Here is a 21,166-nt window from a genome sequence, read left to right on the forward strand (position 1 = left end):
CATCGTGATGTGTGCCCGGCCATCTGTATCAACTGGTATTATTTAACCCTCCAGGGCAGCCCTATGCTCTGCTGTTTCAGTGCGATGAAACACTTAGTGACCCTCTTGTTATTACTGAATGGATTTTTTTGTCACACCAAATGCACAAGACGGTCACTACTTGTCCAGAAATGTTTGCCAGACTGATCACGAAAGGTAGGCAGCGCCTACTATTACTTGCTGGTCAGGAACCTGTGTGTATCATTGTTCCGGTTACTATGCACATGTTACAGTGGCTAATACAAATGTCTTTAGAATTCCAGACAGTGATCTGTGACTCCCCCAGACAGCTTTTAGTACACAGCCCGTCACATAAATTATTACAGCAAAATTTTTTATTATATGCCATGCCAAAGCACAGCGACGTACCATTGCAAGCCTTGACTGTGTTTACTGATGGATCTGGAAAAACAGAAAAGTCAGTCATAGTATGGCAGAGCCTGTGGAGACGTCTGTGCCTCAGTTGCCACACTGCACAAAAGGCTGAAATAATTGCCTCAACCGGGGCTTTGGAATTAGCCAAAGGAAAAAGAGTCAGCATCTATACGGACTCTAAATATGCTTTTGGGGTTGTTCGTGCCCATGGCACAATTTGGAAAGAATGAGGACTTTGATCTGCTAGTGGCACACCTATAAATCACGGAGCAGAGATTTTAAACTTGCTGGAAGCAGTACAGAAGCCGAAGGAGTCTCCGTGATACATTGTAAAGCACATCAGAGAGGAAATGCGGATGTAATCCAAGGAAATCGGAGGGCAGATGAAGCTGCAAAATGAATGGCACTCAGTGCTCCTTGTGTTCTAATTCCATCAAGGGGAATGTAAGTAGAACCCCCGAGGTCTAAAGAGAAAGAAAATAAATTGGCTGAGTTACTAAAACACAAAAGCCAGTGGAGGGTGGTAGATCACCCCACACGGGCAATGCGTAGTGACTCCTGAAAACGTGAAAAAGTTAACGACTAAAACCCGTGAAGAAACGCCTATGGTAGCAGAAGCAGCGGTCGGATCAGGAAGATGTTACGCAGTCAGGGTCAAAATGTTGCTCACTGCCAAAAGTGTGAGTAACCCCTGTGAAATTTGTTTTAGAAACAATCCAAACATACAAGCCCGACGCCCTCCGGGAGAGGTAAGAAAAGGCGTAACTCCTGGTGAGTGTTGGCAAATAGATTTTTCAGAATTGCCAAGGTGTAACCAGTACTGATGTTTATTGGTACTGGTGGATGCCTTCTCTGGTTGGCCCGAAGCTTTCCCATGTCAAACCAGCAAGGCAAAAGAAGTAACAAAGCATTTACTAAAAAAAAATTATTCCAGGGTTTGGGGTTCCTTTACGAATGTCCTCTGACAGAGGTCCACATTTTATAGCTGAGGTTGTCAAGAATATGAGCAAAATACTAGGGATGGGGTGGAACCGACACACCCCCTGGGGGCCCCAATCCCATGGACATGTAGAAAGAATGAATCAAACACTAAACCGGCAAATTTCTAAATTATGCCAGGAGGTGCAATGAAAATGGGTTGAAGCTTTGCCACTTGCCCTGCTGAGGATTAGAGTGACTTCTAGAATTAGAGGAAGGATAAGCCCGTGTGAAAGTCCGCACGGCAAACCTTCTAACATCAGTCTGACAGGGAGGCCCCAACACTTGCATCTCGTAGGGGAAAAGGTATGAACAGGATAAGGTGTTGGGTTCCATCCACAAATACGCCCTGTTAAGAGCACCCCTACCCCTTGATTTCCCGGCACACTCTGTGTGTGCCAGAGATCAGGTCTGCCTACAGATGGGGAAGGACGATCCCCGTGAGGAACAGCGGAAGGGACCCCATCGAGTGTCACTCACTGCGAGCGCTGCTGTGAAACTGGGAGGAGTGGAAACCTGGATCCCTGACACGAGGGTAAAGGAAACACCTCCTGAGCTGGGGCGTCGGTGCCTGAGGAGCCTTGGAAATTCACTTTAAGATGCAGTTAACGAATTGCACCTGCAATGCTGCTGAAACCTTGGTTCATCCAGGTTGTACAGAAGGAATATCTCTGGTTTGTGTCCTTACAGCTGTGGGGGGAAGAGCCGTATTGATCTGTTTGTACAGAGAATTTGACCTGTGCTAAGGATGGACATCAGAGTTGGAGATGGAAGTCTCGGGAAGTTGATGAGCGCTTCCGTTAGACGGTGTTGAGCGTCAGTTCTTGGTGATTGGAACTTGTCGCTTAATTCCGCGTGTGCCGCTTTGGAGGCGGAAACCCCCGAACAGAGCGGTTTGAGCCCCGCGGTGTGTACAGCAGCGTGAGCCTCCCGGGGGGAATCGCTACCGGGCGCTTTGCACTTGCCCGCGGCCGCGGTTAATCCCGGTGCCGGTCGCTATAGTTACCGCGGGTGGGGGGTGGGGGGGGTGGGGCGTGCGCCGGGCTGGAAAAAACCCCGGGGGGGCAGTGAGGCTGCGGGCAGCGACCCCTCCCTGTCCGGGGCGGTGCTGGAGGAGGAGCCGGTGCGAGCCGAGGGAGCAGCAGAGAGAAGGGGAGCGGGGCCGCGCGGTCGGTCGCCAGGCGGCTGCCGGGTAAAGCCGCGACGGGGGCGCCGCGCGGTACGGCGGGACCGGCGGCAGAAGCCGCTCCGGGTCGGGGCCGGGCGGCGGCGGCGCTTCCCGGAGCGGGGCTTCCGGGTGCGTGGGCGACGGGCGGGCTCTGTAGTCACGTGAGCGGGGCTTCCGGTCAGCCATGTTGGCTCCCCGGGGCACGCCGGGAGCTGTAGTTTTTGCGCACTCGGCTACCCGGCAGCTGCGTCGCTCCCGCGCGCGCGCGCGGCACGGCACAGTCCTCGCTACCGGCGCGGCCCCGCGGCGCAGCGCGAGGGGCGGTTTTGTGGCGGGTTCGTGCGGTTTCCCGCGGGCTGCCCGCGGCTCCCCCAGGACCGGTGTGCCCGTGCCCCAGCAGTGCGCATGCGCGATGGCGGCCCCCGGAAGTGCCGCAATCCCCAAGCGCTTCCCAAACCTGCCCGTGGGTCTCTGGGAGTGCAGGGCTATGGGGTGGCTGCATTTCCCCCTCCCCCTCCCCCCCCCTCGGCATCGCCCGTGGGGACTGCGGAGGGGGTCAGAGAGCAGACGGGGTGAGCTGTGCCGTGGGCCAGAAATGGAGGCAACGTTTTGCCTTCCTGGGGCTTGAGAACAGACGCGTGTGGCTGATTGAGGGGCTCTGAAACAGACGGAGTTGTGTGGCTTTGGGCTCAGAAACAGAGGTCAAGTCGTGCATTTTTTGGACTTGAGAAGAGGCTCAGCAGGCAGGTTTTTGGGCTCAGAAAGAGGCACTAAGGCAGCTGGTTTGGGGGCCAAAAGCAGAATGCAGTTTGGCTGGTTTTGCAGGCAGGTGAGAGGCGGAGGGTTGTGGGAGGGCCCTGGGGGCTGCGGGGGAAAGGAGGGGGTGGGTGTCGGGGTGGCATGGGACCCCGAAGCTTGGGAGGCCGGCGTGCACCAGGCCAAACTCCACGTCTGCGGTGACTGGCGGCGCTCTGTCTTGCGGGTGATGGAGAGGAACCTGTTGAATGCGGGAGCATCCCAGTGAGATGACGTGCTCCTGATGAGGATGGATTCTGGAGCGTGCTCTCTGAAAGGTAAGTCAAGGGGCAAAAGCCGTGGGTAGGGTGGGGCCAGCAGAGGCTCTGCCATCAGGGCTGTGGAGAGGGCTATTTAGGCTTCCTTAAGTCTGTGGGAAGAGAGCAGGGTCTGTCCCACAGGACGTGCATGTTCTGGCCTGTGTCTGTGTCCTCGTGTCGTTTGTGGTGTCTGTGTTCTGTCTTGTATGCGGTGCCTTCCCCACGTCTCTGTGGTGCCCCGTGGGCTCTCTGCACGGGACACCCACCTTGGTAGGTGTCCATGGGGTCTGTGATGCCTTGCTGCGCGGTGGGAGGTGGAAGGTGGGGCTCCGGCCGCGTGCGATATACAGCAATAATGGTCAGTGCTGCTTCTTTCCCTCTTCCAGAGGCCGTGCTGAGGCTGCGCTTGTCTGTTCCTGCCCAGGGGTGCTGTTGACTGCGCCCACCTCGGGCTTGTGTGAGGTATCCCTGCCTGGCCTTGCGCTTCTCACGGCACGGGGGCAAAAAGGGACAGGCGGAGCCCTTCCCGGCTGTGGACAGCGGACAGGAGCTGCCGCGGCTGAAGCTGGAGAGACCAGAGAAAGCGGAAGAAAGAGAAAATCAAGACCATCTGTGCAGCACCCGCCTCCCAGTGCAGGAAGAGAGAGCCTGCCTCTCTGCGTGAGGAAGGAGCCCTCTTCACAGTCAGACCGCCAGCGTGCACCCAGGGTCTGCGTGTGTCACCCCAAGCGTGGTACGGCCGTGTAGTGCGCGAGCAAGCGAGGCTGCGTGTGTCGGAAGCCTGGTCTTGTAAGAGGTGAGAGACACCCGCGTATTCTTTGAGGGGGAGGACAGCCAGGCGACTGGATTTTCAGAAGAAGAAGAGGGGCAGGAGGAAGGAAGGAGAAAGAAGCATCTGACCCGTCAAATTCTCCCGGCAGTGCCGAGAACGAGAGCTGGGGTGAGTCCTGGGCCTTCAGGGCCCTGTCACACGTCTTGTGCGTCCTGGTCCTTTCCTGCCCGTCACCTGGACCTCTTTTTTCCATGCTGCTGTTATTTCTGCCGCCCCCGCCCCTTTCCTAGACCTCTCCTCTTCTTTATTCTTCTGTCCTGCTCCCCCTTCCTTTCTCACTTTCTCTCTCTTGTCCTACTGCTCCCTTTTCTCATTTCTCTCTGTGCTTTTGTCCTGCCTCTCCCTCCTTTTTTTCATCTTCCATCTCTGCGCTTAGTGTCGTCGCTTTTTAAATTTTCATTCTACGTCTTTTAGTTTGCTGTCGCTATTTCGTGTTTCCTTAGTGCTGCCGCTTTTTAAATTTTCTTTTCTGTGCCTCTGTTCTAGTTCGGTATCCCTGTGTGATCATTTTTTCCTTTATTTCACCAACACCTGTTGCTTTTAAAATGTTCTTTTTCCCTTCAGTGTCTTTTTAGTGAGTTTTTCTCTTTCCTTAGTGCCCTCTCTGTCTTTTTAAATCGTCCCCTCTTTTGTTCGCTGTGGCTACTTCTTAGTTCCAGGGCGTGGTTGGACCAGATGACCTGCAAGAGTTCCCTTCCCACCTCAAACCGTTCTGCAGTTCTGGAGTCACAGCTGTCACATCCAGGGCCGTGAGCTACCACAGGCGTGAGAAAGTTGCCCCAGGCTTCAAGGCCATCCCGAGCGCCTGCTGCTTTACTCCGGCCGCAGCGCTCCTGAAGAAGAGGAGAAGGTAATTTTGCAGTGGTCAGGGCTTTTAGGGCTCAGTGGTCGTGCTCAGTGGGTTGCGTGGTTGGGTGGTTTGAAGGGACAGTCCGAGAGGGCATCTGAAATGCCCTTGCAGGGTGGAGGGAGGCAGGAAAGCGGGGGGGGGGGGGTTAGAGCTGGCAAGGGACTGCCCCGGGCTGGGGGGCGGTGTGCCCGTGGGTGCCAGTACCTCAGCTGCTGTGTCGGCATTGCGGGAGCCGTGGGGGTCGTGGACTTTACTCTGCCTCCCCCCAGAAAGCTCTGGCTGACGAAGTTATGCCACAACAGAGACTGCAGCCGTCAGCACCACGGGATGCTGATAATGACCAGCACAGGCCTCGCTGAACTGTCGTTTTCCCTGCTGCTTGCAATGGATCTGCAGTGGCCTTTGATTCGCGGAAAAAGACTCTACAACTCGAAATGGAGTTATAAAGCAGGTATGTTTTACTCCGGCCGGGGTGCAAGGGGATTTCTCCACAAACCTTGCACACCAACAGCACATTTTACCAAAACATTATAGAGTGTGGATACACTTATTCACTGGATTACATAACACAAACATACATATGCATGAGTAAGGCTGGGTTAGTTCTAGAGGCTGGTGTCAACAGTTTATGTTATCTTTGCACCTGTGCATTGCCTCCTGGGGGGCGTCTTCGGGGTCTTTGGGAGGAAGGCTCGTAGTCTTTCTCACCTTGTTTTTTTCCCCGGAGCACGCGCAGATTCTCTTAGCCAATTTCTTGAACAACAAAAATGTTTTTCAGCCGGTTTACTCATGCTATCTTATTTAAGGGAAGCAATGAAACTTCTACCATCCGTATATGTCTATATTTACTCATTACCGAGGCCCAGCTAGTTAGAGCATACCTGTTCCTCGAGGACAAAAACATGATATTTTGCTGAACACTGCAGTTCTTGGTAGATTTTCACAGTAAACTGCTTTGTTTTGATGAACACGGCAGTCCTTGGTAAAATTCCACAGAACAGTCTGGGCAAGCAGGATTCTTAGCAATATTCAAAAATACTATAAGTAGTACTATAACTTGCTAGAAGTAAGTAAATAAGTTGCTAAGCAGCTTTCTATTGCAGATTTAGAAAAACGACAGATTACTTCCAGAACGAACTCACCCCCCCCCCCCAATTTTCCTGTTTGGCCAGTCAGTAAACCAGAGGGGGAGGTGGCGTTGAACAGGCCATTATGGGCATTTAAGTGCTTAAATAGAGCCCCATTGTCAGCGGCAGACCCCAACAATGCAGCCTTAACGACTAGGCTGCAAGTCCCTGCACGTCCTTGGCTGGCAGTGCTACGTGTCAAAGACATGGTTTTTCCCTTAGGGGAAGAAGGCAAAACAAAAATTTGCATTTACATGGGCGGGTAGCCAGCATACCTTTACCAGACTCCCAGAGGGGGGTAGAAACAATCAGAAATGCCCCAATCTAGAAAAAAAATTACAACAGCTTTGTAATGGGTACTTTAGGATATTGGAGAAAACAGGTACCTGGATTCTCCATTGCCTGTCCACTGTATTCGCTTTTACAAAAAGGAAAACGGTGGAGTTGGCATTCAGAACATGAAGAAGCGATTAAAACTCTGATACTCGAATTAAAAACATATCTAAATTACAAATGCCTATTAATACTTGACGCACTATCATTACAGCAGCCATTTAAACGTTCACCAATTTTAGATGCACCCCCCCTACCTCTAGCATGGGATGCTAGTGACAACAATGGAGTAAAAGAAACTCAGTACGAGATGGATTTATCCTGTATCCTAAGGGGTAACCTGTTCAGCCTTCCCCCCCCCCCCCCCCCCCCCCGCCCCGCCCCGAGACAGTTCTCTTTTCTTTCCTTGAAGAACATCGATGGTGTGAAAACTTATCTGGATGGTCACCACCGCCAACAGGACTGTTCAATTCCATGTTTCACTCGGTCTGATTTTCCTAATTCCAGCTTTAATATGTTTACTACTTCTAATAGTATTGTATATTAAGGTTTGGAGGATGGTTAAACAGATCACTCAGTTACAAAAGCATCCCTGTGTGTATGCTTCCCTAAAATAATTTTTTTTAATAGCAACTAATAAAACACAAACTTGCCTTCAGTTATAATTGGATTATGGCATCCTCTGTTTATAGGCATAGAGGCAAGAGGCAACCACACTGTCGCTTGTGGGAGGCATTGGCCTGTCAGCCTTGCACAGCCTCTGAGAAATAGCTAGGCTTTGATGAAAAACAGGCCTTAGAAGAAAGATAAGAAACTGCTGAGTAGTGCCAAGGTGGCAGGGAAAAACAACAGACAGCTGCAACACCGAACTGTGGAAAAGTACTGAATTGTGAGAAGTTACTGCTGCGAAAACAGCGCGTGAACGAGAGGGTGATTGGTCTGCACAGGGCATGTTAGAGTGGTCTGATGCTGATAGGAGAAAAGGTTGGTAGCTGTCTAATTGCTGATTTGGTAACTATGAAGTAAGAGCTTTACTGACAGCATCCTAGAGCATAAGTATGTACCATTGTAACAATAAAGTCTCTTTTTTCCTTCTGGACTTCATGGAGAGTCCGTGCCTCAAGTTGCCTCAAATGGTGCCCTGTGTGAGGCGGCGATAGGCGTGATTAGCTTGGATCACTGCGGTGGCAAACCCCACAGGATTTAGGTAGCTGCTGAAAGGAAGCAGGAGCCGGCATCAGTCACCGTTGCAGTGTGAGCAAGGTGAGCTGTGGGGAAGCGATGGGTAGGTCAATACCCTCGGAAGAAAAGTCAGTGCTTGCACTGATGCAAAGACTGTTAGCTAAATATAAGGTGCATATTAATCTGCATGCCTTGAAGAGAATTTTAAAGTGGGTAGCAGCCGCGGTTACTATATTCACTGTTCCGATATGGGATAAAGCAGGAGTAAGACTGTGGGACTGTGCAACCCGAGGGAATGAGGTTGCAGATAATAAAGCAGGGTTGTTTTTTTTTTTGAGATCCAGATTTTGAGATAATAAAAAGACAAAATAATGAACGCGACCAGACTGTTAACACAGAGAATGAGAACCCAGAGGGCAAGGACGCATATTTTGAACCCCGGGAGCAAGATTTATATGCTGGGTCTCTAGACTGTGATAATCTTTTAGACCCTGACACTGTAAATCCTAAAAGACAACCTGGGCTCTGTCCTCCCTTAGCTGGGGATGATCGTGGGTAAAAGTGAGGCAAGAAGCCCTGGCGCAAGGGGATATGGACATGGCAAGAAAGATTGTTGCTCCTGTAATTTATGAGCCAGGACGTCAGCCACGTTGTGAAGGACTGCATTTTTCTGTTATTAAAGAACTACAGAAGACCGTTAATGAGGACAGACTTAAACTCATTTACAACAGGTATACTGGAGGCAATCGCTCATGGATGTCAATTGGTCCCATGGGATTGGCTGGCACTTTTAAAAACGGTATTAACGCCGGCACAGTATTCTATCTGGAAAACCGACTGTGTGGATCTCTGTACTCAGCATTCACGCCCCCCCACCTGCAAGCGCCCCGGGCCTCCCTGAGCCCCGCCCCCCCGCCGCGGGGCGACCGCCTGCGGCCAAGCCCGGCACCAGGCCAAGCCTGGCACCCTGCTCTAGGCCCCCACCCCCACCCCCCCCCCCGCCAAAAGCGGCAGTTTTTACAGAAGGTGCTGACACTGGGATGCGGTGTCCCTTGTCTGTCAAGACCACATAACCTATAAGCAATGGCTTTATATATTCTTAATATTATATTCATGGCGAGTCCGTGCCTCAGTTGCCACTGCCACTCTATGGACAAGATAAATTGACTTTAGTCACGGGGTGGATTGTGGTGGTGCAATTCTTACCCCTCCCCGCTCCTCGTTGTTGGGCTGCTTGGTGCTAGGTGTGATTCCACCCACATCCCCCCGAGCTACACACCGATCTGGGGAGATAAACCAATCACCTCGTCCTCGGTGTCTTTTGCAGGGCTTTTGCGAGCTGTCATTATGCTACTTGTCTGACTTTGGCTCACTGTTTGACATATGATTTCCACTGCACTCGCAACAGTCGTGGCTATGTAATAATGTTCTCTCTTATCTCCTTAACCTGCATTGCTCTAAATTTCCCATCTCCAGGAGTTTTGCTCGCTATTGGTGTGTGTGAAGGTGCCTTTGGCTCTAAAAAGATGCCTGACGTATAATGCTTATATCTCAGAAAGGCCACAAGAAATGAAGTACTGTAGCCCAGGTAATAGACAGTGAGGGCGGAAAAGTCGCTGTGGGGGCGCAGCGGCCGCCTGAGGGGAAGGGGGCGGGACCCGCCTGTGGGAAGGGGAAGGGGAAGGGCGGGAAAGTCGCGCGCCGCTGTGAGGAGCAGAGCGGCCGCCTGAGGGGAAGGGGGCGGGTGCAGCCCCGCCAGACGCGGGCAGGAGTCCGGAGCAGAGGAGTAGCGGTCGCAGTCGTCTCTGCGGGAAGCACTGGCGCAGCAACTGGGTGAGAAAAGCCGATCTGTGAGTTTTTGGCGGGGCGGGGCGGGGCGGGGGAGGCGCTGAGATTCGGGTGGTGCTGTGGCGAGCTCTGTCCGGGGGCCGGCGACCCTCTCAGACCCGACGGCGTCTTCTTGCCCTTGCAACAGCTGGTGGTGGAGCAGAAAGAAGAGACAAACATCGCGTGCAGAAGGACCCGCAAGACAAGAGAGAGCGGCAGGAGGAGCTGAGGAAGTCTGAGCAACAAGTGCAGGAAAGAGAAGGGCGCTCCGGGCAAAGCGCCGCTGTGAGGGGCGGAGCGGCCACCTGAGGGGAAGGGTAGTGGGACCTGTCTGGGGCGGGGGGGAGCGCCGTCGCCGCGGGGCGGGCGGGGGGTGGTGTGGAGCCGTCTGTGGGGGGGAGCACCGTCGTCGCCTGGGGTGCGGGGAAGCCGCCGCCGGGGGGGGGCGGGGAGCGCCGTCGTCGCCGCGGGGGGGAGGGGTGGGGGGAAGAGCGCCGTCGCCGTCCGACGCGGGGGGGGTCGCAGTCTGGAACGGGGGGCAGCGACGTCGCCGTAGGCGGGGGGGAGCGTCGTCGCCGCGGGGCGGGCGGGGGGTGGTGTGGAGCCGTCTGTGGGGGGGAGCGCCGTCGCCGCCGGGGGGGGGCGGGGTGGGGGGAAGAGCGCCGTCGCCGTCCGACGCGGGGGGCGTCGCAGTCTGGAACGGGGGGCAGCGACGTCGCCGTCTGAGGCGGGTAGCGGGGGGAGCACCGTCGCCGCGGGCGGGCGGGGAGTGGACTGGACCCGCTTGGGGGGGTGGGCGCCGTCGCCTCAGGGGCTGAGGAGGGTCCAAGGCCCCGCTGGATGCAGCCAGGAGCCCGGAGCAGATGAGTGGCCATAGCAGTCGTCCCTGCAGGAAGCACTGAGGCATCAATTGGCCGAGACAAGGTGATCTGTGAGGTTTTCTCGGGGGGGGGAGGAGGGGGGGTGTTGGGGTATGGGCGGGGGGGGGGCCGGCTTCGCTCTGTCCTCCCTGTGGGGGAGCTGGCATCTGACCGTACTGTCCTTCCAAGCAGCACCTCCTGAAGAAGAAAGAAGAGGCATTGTGAGGAGCAGCGGACTGAAGAGAGGAGCGGGGCGAGAGAAGGGAGCTCTGGACAAAGGTGCTTCCCCGTTACCGGGGCTGCGGTCGCACAAGACGGTTGCTGGCACCTTTGGTGCCCTGGCCGGCGCTGCGCTGGGTGACCTCCCTGTAAGCAGGGCTCGGGTCTCTGGTCTTTTGCCACCTTGCCCCACGGTTTGGCTGCCCGGAGAGATGGGCGGCCCTGTCAGGAGAGTGAGCGGCGCTGTCTCCGTGCCGAGGGGGAAATGGGGCTCTCCGGACCCCACGCCCGCCCTGTAAGCAGGGGAGGGCCGTTTCCCCGGCCCCGGGGCTTTCTGGCTGCTGGCGGCCTGGCCAGCGTGACCCCCTGGAGTCGGGGCGTGTCACGGCATTTGTCGCTTGGCCACCCCGTGAAGCCCCGCGGCACGTTGAGTCGCTGTGGCCTGCGTGCGTCCTGCGGGGCAGGTCTGGGGCTCTGCTCTCCTGCTCGTGGGAAGGGATGGCTCCCCAGACACTGGCTGCACAGAGCTCGCTCTCTCTTCCGGGAAGTTTTGTTTGTCCCTGTGTGTGTGTGTGTGTGTGTGTGTGTCTGTGTCTGTGTCTGTGTCTCTGTCTCTGTCTGTGGGTGTGAGTGAGCGAGCGAATGAGCTTCTCGTTTAGGCCCCTGTTGAAATCGCTGCAGTGTACTTAGCTTAAACTTCCCGGGAGGGAAAGAAGGGCTCTGTGCAGCAACAGGGGGTCGGTCCCCTCTGAGCCCGCGAGCGGAGGGCGAGTCCCGGCTTGCCCCTCCTTGCCCCTCCTTTCGAAGGAGAGAGCGAAGCCCCGTGGCCGTAGCGCGGCCAGCGTGCGACCCGCCTGTGTTCGGGGCCCGGGTCTCTGCCTGGGTACCGCCTGTCCTGCTGGCGACCTGCCAGCGTGCCCGCCCTGTACTCGGGGTGAGTGCCACGAGCCGTGGAGCCCTCTGTCCCCAGGAGCCGCTCGGCCGCCCTGTAATCAGGGCTGGGCGGGCTGCCTGCGGTGGGCAGCCAGCAGAGGCTGCCCTGTAAGTCCGGGGCTGGCCAGTGACCTGCAGGCCCGGGCACTCTGCAGTGCCGGCAGCGGCTCGAGCCCCCTGTAAGCAGGGGTGCAGCCACTTTGGCCGCCGCTTTGTGTGCCCAGCTCCCCTTTGTCCAGAGTTCCCGACTCTGAGCCCAGCTCCAGCGCCAGTCGGGACTGCATGCGTGGCAACCCCGGAGCGCCGATTGGGTGAGAAAAGCTGATCAGTGAGTTTCTTTTCGGGGGGGGGGGGGGGGGTGGGGGAAGCGCTCTGGGGACCTCCCTCCAGAGGCCGGCTTCCCTCTGTCCTCCCTGTGGGGGAGCTGGCGCCTGACTGAACTTTCCTTCCAAGCAGCACCTTGGAAGCTGCAGCGCCACGGGATGCTGATAATGACCAGCACAGACCTCGCTGTACTGTCGTTTTCCCTGCTGCTTGCAGTGGATCTGCAGTGGCCTTTGATTCGCGGAAAAAGACTCTACAACTCGAAATGGGAGTTATAAAGCAGGTATGTTTTACTCCGGCCGGGGTGCAAGGGGATTTCTCCACAAAGCTTGCACACCAACAGCACATTTTACCAAAACGTTACAGAGTGTGGATACACTTATTCACTGGATTACATAACACAAACTATCATATGCATGAGTAAGGCTGGGTTAGTTCTAGAGGCTGGTGTCAGCAGTTTATGTTATCTTTGCACCTGTGCATTGCCTCCTGGGGGGCGTCTTCGGGGTCTTTGGGAGGAAGGCTCGTAGTCTTTCTCACCTTGTTTTTTCCCCGGAGCATGCGCAGATTCTCTTAGCCAATTTCTTGAACAACAAAAATGTTTTTCAGCCGGTTTACTCATGCTATCTTATTTAAGGGAAGCAACGAAACTTCTACCATCCGTATATGGCTATCTTTACTCATTACCGAGGCCCAACTAGTTAGAGCATACCTGTTCCTCGAGGACAAAAACATGATATTTTGCTGAACACTGCAGTTCTTGGTAGATTTTCACAGTAAACTGCTTTGTTTTGATGAACACGGCAGTCCTTGGTAAAATTCCACAGAACAGTCTGGGCAAGCAGGATTCTTAGCAATATTCAAAAATACTATAAGTAGTACTATAACTTGCTAGAAGTAAGTAAATAAGTTGCTAAGCAGCTTTCTATTGCAGATTTAGAAAAACGACAGATTACTTCCAGAACGAACTCACCCCCCCCCCCCAATTTTCCTGTTTGGCCAGTCAGTAAACCAGAGGGGGAGGTGGCGTTGAACAGGCCATTATGGGCATTTAAGTGCTTAAATAGAGCCCCATTGTCAGCGGCAGACCCCAACAATGCAGCCTTAACGACTAGGCTGCAAGTCCCTGCACATCCTTGGCTGGCAGTGCTACATGTCAAAGACATGGTTTTTCCCTTAGGGGAAGAAGGCAGAACAAAAATTTGCATTTACATGGGTGGGTAGCCAGCATACCTTTACCAGACTCCCAGAGGGGGGTAGAAACAGCCACAATTTCTAGAGTTTAACTCCCTGAACAGGTAAAACTATATCAGTATATAGACGATATTCTAACTGGAGGACCCTCTCCTAACAGGGTGGGAGAAGCAGCAGCAACAGTTTGGCAAACATTGCATGAAGCAAAAATTGAAATTCTGCCTGAAAAATGTCAGGGACCAAGTAAAGAAGTGAAATTTCTGGGCACTTGGTGGATTGCTGGAAGTGCAGCAATTCCACCAGATACTCTGAATAAAACAGAACGATCAGAAATGCCCCAATCTAGAAAAAAAATTACAACAGCTTTGTAATGGGTACTTTAGGATATTGGAGAAAACAGGTACCTGGATTCTCCATTGCCTGTCCACTGTATTCGCTTTTACAAAAAGGAAAACGGTGGAGTTGGCATTCAGAACATGAAGAAGCGATTAAAACTCTGATACTCGAATTAAAAACATATCTAAATTACAAATGCCTATTAATACTTGACGCACTATCATTACAGCAGCCATTTAAACGTTCACCAATTTTAGATGCACCCCCCCTACCTCTAGCATGGGATGCTAGTGACAACAATGGAGTAAAAGAAACTCAGTACGAGATGGATTTATCCTGTATCCTAAGGGGTAACCTACCTGTTCAGCCTTTCCCCCCCGCCCCGCCCCGAGACAGTTCTCTTTTCTTTCCTTGAAGAACATCGATGGTGTGAAAGCTTATCTGGATGGTCACCACCACCAACAGGACTCGGTCTGATTTTCCTAATTCTAACTTTATTATGTTTACTACTTCTAATAGTATTGTATATTAAGGTTTGGAGGATGGTTAAACAGATCACTCAGTTACAAAAGTATCCCTGTGTGTATACTTCCCTAAAATATTTTTTTTTTTAATAGCAGCTAATAAAACACAAAATTCGCTTCAGTCATAATTGGATTATGGCATCCGCTGCTTATAGGCAGAGAGGCAAGAGGCAACCACACCGCCACTCTCTGGACAAGATCAAGTACTGTAGCCCAGGTAATAGACAGTGAGGGCGGGAAAGTCCATGTGGGGGCGCAGCGGCCGCTTGAGGGGAAGGGGGCGGGACCCGCCTGTGGGAAGGGGAAGGGCGGGAAAGTCGCGCGCCGCTGTGAGGGGCGGAGCGGCTGCCTGAGGGGAAGGGGGCGGGTGCAGCCCCGCCAGACGCGGGCAGGAGTCCGGAGCAGAGGAGTGGCGGTCGCAGTCGTCCCTGTGGGAAGCACTGGTGCAGCAACTGGGTGAGTAAAGCCGATCTGTGAGTTTTTGGCGGGGCGGGGCGGGGGGAGGGGGGGAGGCGCTGAGATTCGGGTGGTGCTGTGGCGAGCTCTGTCCGGGGCCCGGCGACCCTCTCAGACCCGACGGCGTCTTCTTGCCCTTGCAACAGCTGGTGGTGGAGCAGAAAGAAGAGACAAACATCGCGTGCAGAAGGACCCGCAAGACAAGAGAGAGCGGCAGGAGGAGCTGAGGAAGTCTGAGCAACAAGTGCAGGAAAGAGAAGGGCGCTCCGGGCAAAGCGCCGCTGTGAGGGGCGGAGCGGCCACCTGAGGGGAAGGGTAGTGGGACCTGTCTGGGGCGGGGGGGAGCGCCGTCGCCGCGGGGCGGGCGGGGGGTGGTGTGGAGCCGTCTGTGGGGGGGAGCACCGTCGTCGCCTGGGGTGCGGGGAAGCCGCCGCCGGGGGGGGGCGGGGAGCGCCGTCGTCGCCGCGGGGGGTAGGGGTGGGGGGAAGAGCGCCGTCGCCGTCCGACGCGGGGGGGGTCGCAGTCTGGAACGGGGGGCAGCGACGTCGCCGTAGGCGGGGGGGAGCGTCGTCGCCGCGGGGCGGGCGGGGGGTGGTGTGGTGCCGTCTGTGGGGGGGAGCACCGTCGTCGCCTGGGGTGCGGGGAAGCCGCCGCCGGAGGGGGGCGGGGTGGGGGGAAGAGCGCCGTCGCCGTCCGACTCGGGAGGGTCGCAGTCTGGGGCGGGGAGGGAGCAAGGTCGCCGTAAGCGGGGGGGAGCGTCGTCGCCGCGGGGCGGGCGGGGGGTGGTGTGGAGCCGTCTGTGGGGGGGAGCACCGTCGCCGTCCGACGCGGGGGGGTCGCAGTCTGGGGTGGGGGGGAGCAACGTCGCCGTCTGAGGCGGGAGCGGGGGGAGCACCGTCGCCGCGGGGAGGGCGGGGGATGGACTGGACCCGCTTGGGGGGGCGAGCACCGTCGCCGCAGGGGCTGAGGAGGGTCCAAGGCCCCGCTGGATGCAGCCAGGAGCCCGGAGCAGATGAGTGGCCGTCGCAGTCGTCCCTGCAGGGAGCATTGAAGCACCAACTGGGTGAGACAAGCTGATCTGTGAGGTTTTCTCGGGGGGGGGGGGGGGGGGGGGGCGGTTTGGGGTATGGGCGGGGGGGGGCCGCCTTCCCTCTGTCCTCCCTGTGGGGAAGCTGGCATCTGACCGTACTCTCCTTCCAAGCAGCAGCTCCTGAAGAAGAAAGAAGAGGCATTGTGAGGAGCAGCGGACTGAAGAGAGGAGCGGGGCGAGAGAAGGGAGCTCTGGACAAAGGTGCTTCCCCATTACCAGGGCTGCGGTCGCACAAGACGGTTGCTGGCACCTTTGGTACCCTGGCCGGCGCTGCGCTGGGTGACCTCCCTGTAAGCAGGGCTCGGGTCTCTGGTCTTTTGCCACCTTGCCCCACGGTTTGGCTGCCCGGAGAGAAGGGCGGCCCTGTCAGGACAGTGAGCGGCGCTGTCTCCGTGCCAAGGGGGAAGTGGGGCTCTCCGGACCCCACGCCCGCCCTGTAAGCAGGGGAGGGCTGTGTCCCCGGCCCTGGCGGCTTTCTGGCTGCTGGCGGCCTGGCCAGCGTGCCCCCCTGGAGTCGGGGCGTGTCACGGCATTTGTCGCTTGGCCACCCCGTGAAGCCCCGCGGCACGTTGAGTCGCTGTGGCCTGCGTGCGTCCTGCGGGGCAGGTCTGGGGCTCTGCTCTCCTGCTCGTGGGAAGGGATGGCTCCCCAGACACTGGCAGCACAGAGCTCGCTCTCTCTTCCGGGAAGTTTTGTTTGTCCCTGTGTGTGTGTGTGTGTGTGTCTGTGTGTGTGTTTGTGTGCCTGCCTGTGTCTGTGTGTGTGAGTGAGCGAGCGAATGAGCTTCTCGTTTAGGCCCCTGTTGAAATCGCTGCAGTGTACTTAGCTTAAACTTCCCGGGAGGGAAAGAAGGGCTCTGTGCAGCAACAGGGGGTCGGTCCTCTCTGAGCCCGCGAGCGGAGGGCGAGTCCCGGCTTGCCCCTCCTTGCCCCTCCTTTCGAAGGAGAGAGCGAAGCCCCGTGGCCGTAGCGCGGCCAGCGTGCGACCCGCCTGTGTTCAGGGCCCGGGTCTCTGCCTGGGTGTGGCCGCCTGTCCTGGCTGGCGACCTGCCAGCGTGCCCGCCCTGTACTCGGGGCGAGTGCCACGAGCCGTGGAGCCCTCTGTCCCCAGGAGCCGCTCGGCCGCCCTGTAATCAGGGCTGGGCGGGCTGCCTGCGGTGGGCAGCCAGCAGAGGCTGCCCTGTAAGTCCGGGGCTGGCCAGTGACCTGCAGGCCCGGGCACTCTGCAGTGCCGGCAGCGGCTCGAGCCCCCTGTAAGCAGGGGCGCAGCTTCCTTGGCCGCCGCTTTTGTGTGCCCAGCTCCCCTTTGTCCAGAGTTCCCGACTCCGAGCCCAGCTCCAGCGCCGGCCGGCACTGCACGCGTGGCAGCCCCGGAGCGTCGATTGGGTGAGAAAAGGCGATCTGTGAGGTTTTTTTTGGGGGGGGAGGCGGGGGGTGGTGGTGGTGTTAGGTTATACGGGGTTGCGGGTGGGAGGGTGTCTGGGATTCGGGTGGTGCTGTGGCGAGCTCTGTCCGGGGGCCGGCGTCCCTCTCAGACCTGACGGCGTCCTTCTGCCATTACAGGAGCTGGCGGAGAAGAAGGAAGAGCCAAACATCGCGTGGGGAAAGACCTTCAAAGGCAAGAGAGAGCGGGGGGAGGAGCGGAGGAAGTCTGGGCAACAAGTGGAGGCAAAAGAAGGGCGCTCTGGGCAACAGGACCACCCTGTCACTGGGCTCTGGTCGCGCAAGGGTGTCACCAGGACCTTTGGTGCCGTGGCCGGCTTGGTGCCCTGGCCGGCATTGTGCCCTGGCCGGCTTTGTGCCGGGTGATCTCCCTGTAAGCGGGGCTCGGGTCTTTGGGTTTTTGCCGGCCTTTTGCCACGTTGCCCCATGGTTCGGCTGCCCGGGCAGGTGGCAAGCGTCTGAGGGGGTTGAGCAGCACCGTCTCCGCAGCCGAGGCGGGAAGCGGGGCTCCTAAAGCCCACCGTGGTGGTGAGCTGCAGTCAGGACGGCCAGCCCATAACTCGGGCGTAGATGGGAGCCTTGAAGTGCACGGGGCTCGTTGAGCGGGCCGAGCCAAGGGAGAACCCCCTGTAAGGAAGGCCGTGAGCATCCCCTGTGCTTAAGGGGAGGTGCTGGGAGGGACGAGGGACCCTCCCCTGTGAGCAGGCCGGTGTCCCTGGCCCCGGCCTTTCAGAGGCGTGGGGCTGAGACGTGCAGGGCTGGGCGTGCCCTGCCCTAGCCCTAGCCCTCTTTCTGTGTGCTGTCAGCCCCAGGAGCAGCTTGGGAGGAAGAGAGGCACGGGGGAAGGCAGGAGGCTGCGAGGCAACGGTGCCTGCGAGCCGGCCCCAGGTCCGGCCCGGGCAGGCCTGGCAGTGCTTTGAGCTGGGCCAGCACCCTGGAAGCAGGGCTGGGGCCTCTGCTCCATCCTCTGGGTGGGGGAGCTGGCGCCTGACTGCACTCTCCTTCCAAGCAGTTCCTCTTGGAGAAGAAAGACGAGGCATCGTGAGGAGCGGTGGGCTGAAGAGAGGAGCGGGGCGAGAGAAGGAAGCTCTGGACAAAGGGGACCTCCCTGTTACCGGGGCTGCGGTCGCACGAGACCGTTGCCGGCACTTCTGGTGCCCTGGCCGGCGCTGCGCTGGGTGACCTCCCTGTAAGCAGGGCTCGGATCTCTGGTCTTTTGCCACCTTGCCCCACGGTTTGGCTGCCCGGAGAGAAGGGCGGCCCTGTCAGGACAGTGAGCGGCGCTGTCTCCGTGCCAAGGGGGAAGTGGGGCTCTCCGGACCCCACGCCCGCCCTGTAAGCAGGGGAGGGCTGTGTCCCCGGCCCCGGCGGCTTTCTGGCTGCTGGCGGCCTGGCCAGCGTGCCCCCCTGGAGTCGGGGCGTGTCACGGCATTTGTCGCTTGGCCACCCCGTGAAGCCCCGTGGCACGTTGAGTCGCTGTGGCCTGCGTGCGTCCTGCGGGGCAGGTCTGGGGCTCTGCTCTCCTGCTCGTGGGAAGGGATGGCTCCCCAGACACTGGCTGCACAGAGCTCGCTCTCTCTTCCGGGAAGTTTTGTTTGTCCCTGTGTGTGTGTGTGTGTGTGTGTCTGTGTGTGTGTTTGTGTGCCTGCCTGTGTCTGTGTGTGTGAGTGAGCGAGCGAATGAGCTTCTCGTTTAGGCCCCTGTTGAAATCGCTGCAGTGTACTTAGCTTAAACTTCCCGGGAGGGAAAGAAGGGCTCTGTGCAGCAACAGGGGGTCGGTCCTCTCTGAGCCCGCGAGCGGAGGGCGAGTCCCGGCTTGCCCCTCCTTGCCCCTCCTTTCGAAGGAGAGGGCGAAGCCCCGTGGCCGTAGCGCGGCCAGCGTGCGACCCGCCTGTGTTCAGGGCCCGGGTCTCTGCCTGGGTGGCCGCCTGTCCTGGCTGGCGACCTGCCAGCGTGCCCGCCCTGTACTCGGGGCGAGTGCCACGAGCCATGGAGCCCTCTGTCCCCAGGAGCCGCTCGGCCGCCCTGTAATCAGGGCTGGGCGGGCTGCCTGCGGTGGGCAGCCAGCAGAGGCTGCCCTGTAAGTCCGGGGCTGGCCAGTGACCTGCAGGCCCGGGCACTCTGCAGTGCCGGCAGCGGCTCGAGCCCCCTGTAAGCAGGGGCGCAGCTTCCTTGGCCGCCGCTTTTGTGTGCCCAGCTCCCCTTTGTCCAGAGTTCCCGACTCCGAGCCCAGCTCCAGCGCCGGCCGGCACTGCACGCGTGGCAGCCCCGGAGCGTCGATTGGGTGAGAAAAGGCGATCTGTGAGGTTTTTTTGGGGGGGGGAGGCGGGGGGTGGTGGTGTTAGGTTATACGGGGTTGCGGGTGGGAGGGCGTCTGGGATTCAGGTGGTGCTGTGGCGAGCTCTGTCCGGGGGCCGGCGTCCCTCTCAGACCCGACGGCGTCCTTCTGCCATTGCAGCAGCTGGTGGTGAACAAGGAAGAGACGACCATCGCGTGCAGAAGGACCTGCAAAGGTAAGAGCGAGCGGGGGGATGAGCGGCAGCGGGCTGCCGAAAAAGCGAGAGAAAGCAGTCCTCAAGCATCCCTGCCCCTTTGGGGATGTTTTCTGTGCCTCTCAAGCAGGTACTTGGTTCTTGGCCGTTCCCCAGAGTTGTAGAAACTGCTCCAAATCCACCTGAAGTTGACTCGACTCCCTGAAGTTGTCAGGAAACTCCTTTTTTTAGTTTGGTGTGGCCGCACCAGCTGTGCGGAGAGGGAGGGCTCTGCAGCCACCCAAAGTGTCCTTTGAGGCTGTGTGGCATGCCGGGGGAAGAGCAGTCGGGAGCAGGGATTTGGAGGTGGTTTCCCCTGTTCTGAATGCTTCTCTTTCAGCACCTGCACGGTTCTGATGTAAAAAGTGGAAGTGTTGAAGCCTGAGCAGCAGGCCCTGAGCCGAAGCTGCTAACTCAGTATGTAATCATTAGCGAGATACGTATGGAAGACGTAGCTATCTTGAATGTATATTTATCTTTCTTTGTGTGTGGATAAAACAACAGGGTCATGGAGACCGTTGTCTGTCGCTGTGGCCTGATGCGAGACCTTGCGCCTAATGCAATTAGATAAGCCGAGGAACTCCCTTAGCTTCTCCCCTGAGCCCTGGCCAGGCTCTGGGGGAATCTAATGTGAGATTGAAACCAGATATTTCCGCTCAAATCAAAGGTGCCAGCTATTCTGGCTTGCTGATTTTTGGGTATATAAGGCTGGACCCGCTCACAGCGACTTTGGAAGCCTCACCTACGGGTGGACGCACCGCGTAGGACTTCCCACTTGCCGGGAAAGGCTCTCCAAATCCTCGCTGTAACCGGGGCTGCCCAGCGCCTGCGGGTCTGGATGATGGGAACAGGTGCAAGTGGTGATGGGTCTTTCTTAATCGCTATTCCCTCTCTCTCGGGTAGTAATGATTTGATGCATTACCCTGTATTTTCCTGTTTGTTTGAGTGCACTATTCTGTGTTTTCTTACTGTATGTTTTCTGTATTATTCTGTTACATTATTTAGTTATTTCTAGTAAAAGATGCCTGCGCTTTTCACTCTGGTGTCTGAGTTTAATTGATACCCCTAATCAGCAAAACAGGGGGAGATCAGGTGGCGGTTTCCAGAGACGAGGTTGGTGGTGGGACGGTGTCGCCGTAGGAGCGATTTTATGTTGGTTTGGCTTTGGGCTGAGCTGTAGCCGGCGGGGCGCTAGTTCCTGGCAAGGGGATGGACGGGCGAGCCTTCGGGCCAGCCAGAGCCGCGGCTGCGCGTGTTCCGCACGGGACTGGTGTGCAGAGCAAAGTGGGGAGGGTTTCTGAGAGCGGACAAGGTCCTGGCCCTCCCTGACTGTCTCGGCCTCCATCCTTCTGCATCTCGAGGCTGAGGAGGCCGTCAGTAACTGCAGTGTTCCCATGTCCTTCCGAGAAGCGCTGCAAACCTGCGCCTTAGGAAAGTCAAAAGAAAGCGTCACCGCCGCGAACTTGTGAGTTTGAGTGCCGCTTCCACAGC

At 57.3% G+C, this 21,166-nt stretch overlaps 1 protein-coding gene and 1 long non-coding RNA gene across 2 annotated transcripts; one reads left to right on the forward strand and one right to left on the reverse strand.

Moving 5' to 3' along the window:
* Positions 1–354: 354 nt before the first annotated feature.
* On the reverse strand, positions 355–2,613 carry LOC141944895 (uncharacterized). Its single transcript, XR_012629356.1, has 2 exons — positions 2,012–2,613; positions 355–878 (listed from the first exon to the last, which is right to left on the reverse strand). It is a non-coding gene; the product is annotated as an uncharacterized LOC141944895 (long non-coding RNA).
* Positions 2,614–3,895: 1,282 nt separating this feature from the next.
* LOC141944183 (uncharacterized) lies at positions 3,896–20,712 on the forward strand. The gene is made up of 10 exons (XM_074870286.1): positions 3,896–3,936; positions 4,040–4,072; positions 4,285–4,348; positions 4,439–4,555; positions 5,101–5,297; positions 12,319–12,385; positions 14,250–14,373; positions 18,157–19,428; positions 19,603–19,657; positions 19,767–20,712. Exons 1-8 carry the CDS (start codon positions 3,896–3,898, stop codon positions 18,324–18,326), a joined length of 813 nt encoding a protein of 270 aa, XP_074726387.1. The 3' UTR covers positions 18,327–19,428; positions 19,603–19,657; positions 19,767–20,712.
* The last annotated feature ends 454 nt before the right edge of the window (positions 20,713–21,166 follow it).

The sequence above is a fragment of the Strix uralensis genome, chromosome 5, assembly GCF_047716275.1.
Source record: "Strix uralensis isolate ZFMK-TIS-50842 chromosome 5, bStrUra1, whole genome shotgun sequence".
NCBI lineage: Eukaryota > Metazoa > Chordata > Aves > Strigiformes > Strigidae > Strix > Strix uralensis.

Excerpts from the sequence above, each read along its gene's own strand:
- LOC141944183 (XM_074870286.1), top strand. The coding sequence starts at position 3,896 with ATGGGGTCTGTGATGCCTTGCTGCGCGGTGGGAGGTGGAAG. Across the intron at positions 4,556-5,100 it reads TGCCGAGAACGAGAGCTGGG|TTCCAGGGCGTGGTTGGACC; the intron begins GTGAGTCCTGGG and ends GCTACTTCTTAG. Across the intron at positions 5,298-12,318 it reads CTCCTGAAGAAGAGGAGAAG|TGGATCTGCAGTGGCCTTTG; the intron begins GTAATTTTGCAG and ends TGCTGCTTGCAG.